Source organism: Halichoerus grypus, chromosome 9 (genome assembly GCF_964656455.1).
Source record: "Halichoerus grypus chromosome 9, mHalGry1.hap1.1, whole genome shotgun sequence".
In the NCBI taxonomy this organism is placed as follows: Eukaryota; Metazoa; Chordata; class Mammalia; order Carnivora; family Phocidae; genus Halichoerus; species Halichoerus grypus.
This window is the reverse complement of record NC_135720.1, coordinates 59,707,699-59,717,316: the sequence shown is the minus strand read 5'-3', so window position 1 is coordinate 59,717,316 and position 9,618 is coordinate 59,707,699. Positions and strand designations below refer to the sequence as shown.

Here is a 9,618-nt window from a genome sequence, read left to right as displayed (position 1 = left end):
TCATGAACTGGGCTGAAAGTATGGGTTGCTAATGCCCACCTCACCCTCTTTTCCGTAACCTTTGACAGAGTCCGCCTTTAAAGTTAGCTCCAAGGATTTCCTCTCGGTGTAAAACGTAAAAGCAAACCAGGGCTTGAGTCGGTCGGTTGGCAAGTGAGGGAGACTTGATAAAAAAAAAAAAGACCCAATCAGCAGCACCCCTCTTCAACCCTCTGCTAAGAACAGGGCGCAGGTTCGCCGGCAAAGCCGCGGCCCCGAGGCCGCTTCCCATTCCCAGAGAAGGTGCGGGTCCGGGGCGCACCCGAGAGCAGTGGTGCACAACGGACCACGTCTACCAAAACTAGTCCGGACGCTTCATATTTCGGGGCGAAACTGGACAGAAGGACCGAAAAAGCGGTTCTAAATAGACAACTGGCCTGGACCTAATCCCCTGAAATGGTAATATGGTCGTTATTTAAAAAGTGTAGGTATTTTCTGGTGTTTTCCCATCAAGTACCTGCCTAATTTCTGTATGGCACACGCCAGAAATCAATAGAAGTTAACAAGTCCTCCAAACAGTCCCCATCTCTTTGTTTAATCTCCTTTACAATAAAGCCAAGGGGAGAGAATTAAAAATCTTTGAAGTAGACCAAGGCTCAAAGGAATCAGCCAAGTAGACTTAAAGTAGTCACTTATTTCCCAAAACTGGTTTGTCGGCGAACAATAAAAGGAAGTAAAATTTATGGAGAAATTATACAGTGGATTTGTCACTTAAAATATCGTAACTGTCTCGAGGACAATACCCCATGCTGAGGATTAATGGTCCCGCCGGACCTTTGATTCACCAGCGCCTTTTCTTCGCCCTTGACAAATTGGATTTTTAGGAATGGGAAGGTCGCCTGGACCATTGTGCGCCAGCCATTCAGAGGCCTCGATTATGCAGAGGGCTGAGGGAACCACTCCATGTGACCCTCTCGGGTGGGACTCTGCAGCTGCTCCGCAGAGCAACTCTCTCACCAAACTCCGCGCCCTTGCGCTCGCGGTGCCAAAAGGCGCCGGCCCCAATTGAAAAGGCGCAGTGCATGCCCGCCCGCGTCACTCCGCGGGCGGAGGACGCACGTCGGGGTGCGGCTCCCTGGCTCGCGCGCGGCTCGGGCTCTGTCACTCGCGCCCTGCGGAGGACCCGGCGCACCCGAGCGCCTGCCTGGCCGCGGCGGCAGCAATGCACGCAACAGCCCGCGCTCCGGCCACCAGCGTGAGTGCCGACTGCTGCATCCCGGCCGGCCTGCGCCTCGGGCCGGTGCCCGGAACCTTCAAGCTGGGCAAGTACCTGTCAGACCGCAGGGAACCCGGGCCCAAGAAAAAGGTATTAGCCATTCCGACCTCCGCCTCCAGCCTTTCGCCTCCCTTTGCCCTGGCCCTGGCAGGGGTAGATAGGGCAAGTGGAGGAAAGCGGTGATTGAGTCGTTACCTGCCAATTCTGCCAGGTGGCCGGGGGGGTACTCCGGTAATTCCCCACAAGTCGCATTAAGGGAGAGCTGGACGGGGGCCGAGCTGAGGGGAAAGGACGCGGCTCAGAGGGGACAGCCCCCGGGTGGGGTGCATGGGACTCTTTACTCGCTGGGACCACTCGGAACCCGCGGTTTCCCTGGAGCTCTGGGGTTTCGTTCGCAGAGGCGTGGCGGGCCCCGGCCTCTCTGCCAACGCGCCTTTTCTCTGTTACACAACGCGCAGAGCGTTGAAGACTTTTCTTACCTTCTTCCCTGTAACGCGCTAATTTAAGGCTTACATTTACCTTAATTTAATTTCATGTGTTGGGGAAAAAACAATCCTTGGGAAACCCTCAGTTCCTAGATACACCCCTCCCGGTCCCCCCCACCCCGCCCCCCGCGGATGTCTGCTGGAGGGTTGGGGTAAATGGAGAGAGGGTGAGCCAGGTGGTGGCTCCGATTGGGGCTTCGAGGGCGAGGAGCGCCCACCCGCGTGGGGCACCGGGTCCGCGCGCCTGCAGCCGGGCTCTGAGAGTCCAGGGTCGCAACTGGGAGGCGTCGGGGCCAGCCCGCCAGCTCTGACTCCTGGAACAGCGGACAGACCACTGACCGCAGCGGGGGTTTAAAGGCCCCCGCCCTCTCTGAGGCGTCCCAGCCGGCAAAGGTCTAATCACAGCGACCGGAAAAGAAGGCAGGAGTCCGGTGGGGGCGGCGGAGGGAGGACCTGAGCTTTGCCTAGTCGCTGCCGAGAGCTTTCTTGTAAGAAATTGCTCAGGCGCCAGACAGTGGGACCCGCATCTGGCTCCTCACATAATCATCCTCTCCACCCCCCCCACCCCCATCCCGCGGTCTAGAGCCTTCTTCTTCTTCTTTTTTTTTTAAAGATTTTATTTATTTATTTGAGAGAGAGAGAATGAGAGAGAGCACATGAGAGGGGGGGAGGGTCAGAGGGAGAAGCAGACTCCCTGCCGAGCAGGGAGCCCGATGCGGGACTCGATCCAGGTACTCCAGGATCATGACCTGAGCCGAAGGCAGTCGCTTAACCAACTGAGCCACCCAGGCGCCCTAGAGCCTTCTTCTTTAAACGCGCTTTAATTGCTTTTAAATGGCCGGCAGTCCTGCGGCCGCTTTGTTCACACATTTTCACTGCCGGGCTTGCCTGCACCTCCGCACCTCGGTGCTGTGCAGCGAGTTTCGCGAGACACGAGAGGGAGGTGGAGGAAACTCTGGGTTCTGGGGCTGACTTCGAAACGTCTCTCCCCTAGTATTCCGGCTGCTCTCAGGACCGCAGGAGCGAGAACTGGGGTGGGGGTGGGGATGGGGAACGTCTAGGTACCAGATGCCCGCAATCGCTCGTGGAGGATGCTCTCGCTCTTGGTATTGCCAAGGTGGGGCGAGAGGGGGAACTGTTATACCAGCCAACCTCTTCTCCCTCCCTCAAGCAAAGGTCCTAGGAATTACCTTCCTCCCAGCAGCCCACAGAGGTCTGGCCAAAGTGAACACAACCATTTTCCTGAGTCGGGTGGGGTGTTGGATAAACTTTTCCTCTGGGTTGTGGGCCTGGCCGTGGCGCGGGGAAGAACGACCACTGCTTGTGTTGCAGGTGCGCATGGTGAGAGGGGAGCTGGTGGACGAGTCGGGGGGCTCTCCTCTGGAATGGATAGGGTTAATCCGGGCAGCCAGGAACCCCCAGGAACAGACTCTCGAAGCTATTGCAGACTTACCCGGAGGACAGGTACTGTGGGCTTCCCCCCACTGCCAATTCTACCTACCTAACCATTACTGAGGTGGCCAACAATATCGAGAGCAAAGCGCTTTAGCTGGAGGTCTCATTTAAACGTCCCCCAAACCCTGTAAAGTAGATACTATTATTTTCCCCATTTGAAGAATGAGGGAAATGAGGTTCAGAGAGATCCAATAGATTTTCCAGGGTCACACAGCATCAGAACGAGCATTCCAACCTTTCCTTTTAGTTGTTTTTAGACCGATTACCCAGGAAATGACAGCAAGCTGTCCTGTTCCTTGTGTCCCAGATTTTCTACCGAGCGCTGCGAGATGTCCAGCCAGGGGAGGAGCTGACGGTGTGGTATTCCAACTCCTTAGCTCAGTGGTTCGACATCCCCACGATCGCAACTCCGACGCACGACGAGAAAGGTACCGCGTCCGAGAGGGCCTCCGGGCCAGCGCGGGTGGGTGAGAGTCCAGCCCTTCTCCGGTCTTCGGACGCGACAGGGCCTTTCTCTCGAGCTGTGTAAAACTGAATTCACCCTCCCTGTCTGTGTAGGCACAGAGGCGATGTCACCACTACCTCCTTAAAATCAACAGTGAAGGATAACAGCGACAATAACCTGCCTTGTGATGGCAGGGGGAAAAAAACCATTTTTTTAAATAAAAGATCTATTTATTGAGAGAGAGGGAAAGTGGGGGGAGGGGCAGAGGGAAAGAAGAGAGAGAATCTCAACCAGACGCCCCGCTGAGCGTGGAGCCCCACATGGGGCTCCATCTCACCACCTTGAGATCTTGACCTGAGCCGAAACCAAGAGACCGGGGCTTAATGTACTGAGCCACCCAGGCGCCCCCCAAAAATTCTTTATGAATTTCATGGGGGTCTTTTCCTATTACATACCCAGAGACAATTATTTACTCAATTAAGAATCAGTAAAGACGCCTTAACATATTATTAATCATATCATGAGCTCCGAAAAGCATACTTCAAACCTGGAATGTTTTAGAAGGTGGAGGGGCTTCTCTTCACTGGTTTGAAGGAGAGTAATGTATTTCTACCGCATTTTAGAAGCATTACGGTACTTACAGCTGGTCAGTTGGCAGGTACTGAGGCCCTTCCATTTAAATGGTATTTATTCATTTCCCCCTCCCTACTTAAATTGAATCTGGGATGTATCCCAGTTTCTTCTCAGATTTATTTGATCCCTTCCAAAGCCAAGGGTGGATTTATGCAAATTAAGGGGCAGTAACTAAAGAGAAGAACATTTTCAAACCTTCCCTAGAACACTGCAGAACATTTTCTGTGAAAGAAAGCTGGGAGGTGCTAAAATAGTTAAGATCTTGAGACCTCCCTGTTAATTCATAAAGCTTCCAAGAACTTTTTCCTTGACAATTGTTTTAGTTTGCAATTTCTCCTAAAGACACAGTTAATGTTAAAGTGAACACAATGAATGCTGTGAAATATTTTAACACGCTCTCCTCCTGGATTGCCTGCTCAAGTCTCATCCTTTTAGAAATAGGGTTAAATAAATTAATACAAATGTGAGCATTAAGAAACACTTCATGAATAAGACAGAATGAAGTTTATTCAGAACGATGAATCACTTCACTTCAAAGTATCACTATCTTGTGGGTAGATTTGTATGTACAGTATTCATAAAACATTATCCTAAAGTAGTTTGTTCCTTGTATCACACTATATTAAATTCTCTTGTCAACTTCCTCCAGTAAAAGAGAAACATGATAAAAGCCCTGTAGTGGAGAACTCTCAGATCCGCCACTACAGGACAATTCTAACAGCTGCTGACCTTTAGGGGCCAGACATTTCTACACAGAACACTCCTCCTTAGGCACTCTCAAATAGTACAAAAGTAACTTGTTTGAGTGGTGGCCCTTGTGTTTTCATTTCAGCCAACTGAGCTTATAAACAGATGTCAGAATAGACACCATTTTCCTTTTGGGAATGTATGGGCTATTTTGAACCCTGACTTCCCCACCTTTGATATGCTTGAAATCTTGGCAACCTCAAGGTTACACCAAGGAGAGGACGCAAAGTCACTTATGAAGTGTGTAGCATAGGCTGGATTTCAGAGTCCAGAGAACATGTCAGTTGGTTAGGATAAACTGAAAAAGGAGCATATTGAAACAGAGAACACATTTGCTTAACTCTTGAAAAGAGAAAGAAGTAAGTAGGGATGGCCGCTATTCTTCCAATATTGACTAACTCCAGTGGATTTAAATTCCATGATGAGCTTAAGGAAAGTACGGACCTTTTGTTTTAGGGATAAAGCTTACTTGGCTTTGCAATTGACTAGAGTCATTCTGGGGCAGCCTCTGAAAACTCCTTTAAAAAGGGGGTAATGAGAGGAAGGTTCGGAGAAGGGAGGTTATTTAAGATATTAAATCAATATACCCACTAAGAGAACCCAGGAAATCTCTCTTTTTTTTACAAGGTAACAGAAATATTGAAATGATTTTATCTAAGTCTTCCATAAACAATTAGGGTAGGTTCTCAGAGGCAAATCCTCTTCTCCACCCCCCTTTTGCTTTCTGCTCTACCTTGGCTTCACCTGAAATAAACAGAACCTTACTTGAACTTCCATCTTAGTTATCTAGGGGGACTACTTGCTTTATGCAAAGCCAAAAGTAAAATACATGAAGGGAAGAAGATCTGGAATTTATTTCAGTTGTTTTTGTAGTGATGTTTCAGAAGTTTGAGCTGCTTGTGTACAAGGGGGGAGGGAATTTAACCTTTCCACTAAATTTAATAAGACAGACCTATTTGGGGTACTTAACTAACTTCTTTCTCACAGACATCCTTCAGTATTATCAATCAACCGTAACATTAAAAAAGAAACACACTGCAAGACCACTGTTCTGTGTCCAGATATAACAAGACCTTTTTAAGTGAAAATTAACTTCCACCATGTGATCAAAATCTGTTTCATACATGTGTCTCTTGATTGTGTTCCCAGACCCTGGCAAAATTTAAAAAAAAACCAAAAACTAGTGTCAATAATATTAAATACGAAAAAGACTTGACAGCAAAAACATGTATACAGTTCCTGGTAGAGAATTGTACACTTATTAAAAGCTGAGTATCTCCATATATCTCTATATATTCATGTATTTCATAAAAATAAACTATCTTTCCCAAGGACTTTATTATATTAAGCCTGGATTCGTGTAGCTATCTAGGAGTTAATTAATTACTCCAGGTAGAACAACTGACAAGATAACACAACATCATCCTTCAGTTTTTAGAATATCAGGACATAGGGCTTTTTCTTTTCTCTCATCAAATTAAATGGGGTTAAAGAGGAAATAAAGATACAAATAATTTTGAAGAATAGCAGATCATAGTCCCTATGTGGTCCTTCAGTTGGTCACGCTCCAGGAAAACCTCAGGCAAAATGTTTAAGGCTGGGAGGGGGTGGGAAGGGTGGGTAGTGGACATAAAAGGCATTGTTCTGTGAAAAGGAATGATTACATATGGCCCATACATACAAGATATTGTCTCGCCTGGTAATGAGGCACTCACGACCATTAGATTGGTCTTTGTTCAGTTTATCCAAACTCCTTGACATACGCCACCTATTCTGCAAACGCCAACAGATGGGCCCGGGCACAGCACAGCCTCAACACTTGATTTAAAGCAACAGCTGCTCTCTGTTCTGGTCTCTTCCCCCGGCCAGTCTGCCTGAGCGCTGCCCTCCCAACGAAGATTTGCTCGGATGGCCCGGAGGAAGTCTTCGTTGGAAAGGCACAGGTCACCCCTTTGGCCTCTGAGTAATCCCAGGGGATGGATATGGTGACAAAGTTGGCCATTTGGGGCTTCTCAGGGTCCTTGCTGCAGTGGGGCTACCGAACTAACTCACTTATTCGCTGGACCCAAGAATACTGTTCCTCCTCATACCGCTATCAAAATCTGGGCTTTGCCTTGGGTGCGCTTTCTTTCTCTCTTGCTTTTTCGCCTCTCACGGGGTCGCTTTCTTATTTTTGTCGCCCAGGGGAGGAGCGCTACATTTGCTGGTACTGCTGGAGGACGTTTAGATACCCCAACAGCCTTAAGGCCCACCTACGTTTCCACTGCGTGCTCAGCAGCGGCGGGGGCCGAGCCTACCTGCACCACGAGCACGGGGCTCGCCAAGGCGCTGCCCCGGCCGCGGATGGCCTTCACTTCTCTCCGAAACCCCCGGCGCCTGACTTTGCCGCGGCCGCCCCCGCTGGCACCCTGCGGTCCCACCCGCAGGCCCCGCCGCCCCTCCAGGCCTGCGGAGCGCGGGAGAGCATTAAGCGCGAGGCCTCCTCTGCGCCCTCCGCCGCATCGCCGCCCCGGGCCAAGTGGGGGCAGTCCAAGAAGGGCAAGGAGCAGCCGGACCGCGCCCTAGACATGAGCGGGGCCGCCCGGGGACACGGCCACTTCCTCGGCATCGTGGGCGGCTCCCCAGCGGGGGGCGGCGGCCTGGCCTTCTACCCCGGAGTGCGCTCGGCTTTCAAGCCTGCGGGCTTGGCCAGGGCGGCCGCGGCCGCACACGGCGACCCCTACCGGGAGGAGGGCGGCGGCAAACCGGGGTCCGGCCTGGCCTTAGGCAGGCTTCTGGGCGGGGGTCGGGCGGGCGGGCGCCCCGGAAGCGGGGAGAACCCCGCAGCGGGCAGCACGGGCCACCACCATCACCACCACGCGCACCACCACCATCACCACTCTAAATGTCTGCTAGCCGGGGAGCCGCCGCCGCCGCCTCCTCCGCCTGGCCTACCCTGCTCCGGGGGCCTGCGCGGCTTCCCTCTGCTCCCTGGCCCCCCGGAAGAGGCGTCAGCCTTCAAGCAGGTGGAGCGCGCCCACCCCGCCGCGGCTGCGCTGCCGGGAGCGCGTTTCGCCCAGCTGCCCTCTGCGACCGGGCTGCCCGTCGAGCGCTGCGCGCTGCCGGCCCTCGACGCGGGCGGGCTCAAAGCCTACCCCGGTGGCGAATGCAGCCATCTGCCTGCCGTCATGCCGGCTTTTACCGTCTACAACGGGGAGCTACTGTACGGCTCACCGGCCGCCGCAGCTTATTACCCGCTCAAACTGCACTTCGGCGGGCTGCTCAAGTATCCAGAGTCCATCTCCTACTTCAGCGGGCCTGCGGCGGCGGCGGCAGCGGCGGCAGCGGCCGCTCTAAGCCCTGCGGAGCTGGGCTCCTTGGCTAGCATCGACCGAGAGATCGCTATGCACACGCAGCAGCTGTCGGAGATGGCGGCCGGGAAAAGCCGCGGCCGCCTGGACGCGGGGACGCTGCCACCGGCCGTCGTGGCAGCAGGTGGCCCTGGGGGTGGCGGCAGCGGAGGTGGCGGCGCCGGCAAGCCCAAGACCGGCCACCTGTGTCTCTACTGCGGCAAGCTGTACTCGCGCAAGTACGGGCTCAAGATTCACATGCGGACGCACACGGGCTACAAGCCGCTCAAGTGCAAAGTGTGCCTGCGGCCTTTCGGCGACCCCAGCAATCTGAACAAGCACATCCGGCTGCACGCCGAGGGCAACACCCCCTACCGCTGCGAGTTCTGCGGCAAGGTGCTGGTGCGCCGCCGGGACCTGGAACGCCACGTCAAGTCCCGCCACCCCGGACAAAACCTGCTCGCCAGGACGGGCGAGGGCCCAGGCGCAGAGCCTGACTACCTCCCGGAGCCTGGGGAGCCCAAGAGCGACAACGACAGCGATGTGGACGTCTGCTTCACGGACGACCAGAGCGACCCGGAGGCTGGAGGCGGTGGCGAGTGCGACTCGTAACGAGTCGTCCCGGGAGAGGGTGGGCTTGGGGGGCGTGGACAGAGATAAGAAGGTGGGGGTGGTTCTGTTTTGGGAGAAGAGAAGTTCCCCGAGGTGAAAAGGATCCGGTTGACAAAACCGTTTTTATTTTGGTCGGGCGCCAGATTTGGAAGAGTGAGAGGTCCCAGGTCCGCTGCTTAAACTCGGAGCAAAGGTTTAGAAGTGGCTCAAAGAAACCTGGCCTTCTGCGCACACCGAGGGTGGCCGGTCCCGGCGCGTTCTAGGCCCTTGGACTCCGCGGATAGGCCCTCCCACGAAACGCCCAGGAGGTCCACTCTCAAGGTTTAAGATTGCATTAATGTGAACTTCACAGCGCCCTTGAGGGCGCCGATTTTAACTGCCATGTATTTTTAAATTGTTCTTTTCTGTGGAGGAAATTGTGCCTTTTGAAACGATGTTTTTTTTGTGTGTGTTTTACATTAGCATTTCACGAAATAGGCAAAACAGTAGTCACAGTTCGGTAGATGTGACATCCATACATTTGTTTCCATTTCATCTGTTCTCGGGTCAAAGATTACGCCTTCCCGCATTGGCTATATAGGGGTAGCAGGTGTACGAATTGGTCAAGTTGCAATTATTTATAAGAGAGTAATGACAAATGTAAAATATCTAAAGCAT

General features: G+C 52.9%; 1 protein-coding gene across 1 annotated transcript; it reads left to right on the top strand.

The window, feature by feature from the left end:
* The first annotated feature begins 1,201 nt into the window (after nucleotides 1-1,201).
* Nucleotides 1,202-8,961, top strand: PRDM13 (PR/SET domain 13). The gene is made up of 4 exons (XM_036116745.2): nucleotides 1,202-1,345; nucleotides 3,073-3,204; nucleotides 3,503-3,623; nucleotides 7,205-8,961. The coding sequence occupies exons 1-4, from the start codon at nucleotides 1,202-1,204 to the stop codon at nucleotides 8,959-8,961; spliced, it is 2,154 nt and encodes a 717-aa protein (XP_035972638.1).
* Nucleotides 8,962-9,618: the final 657 nt, after the last annotated feature.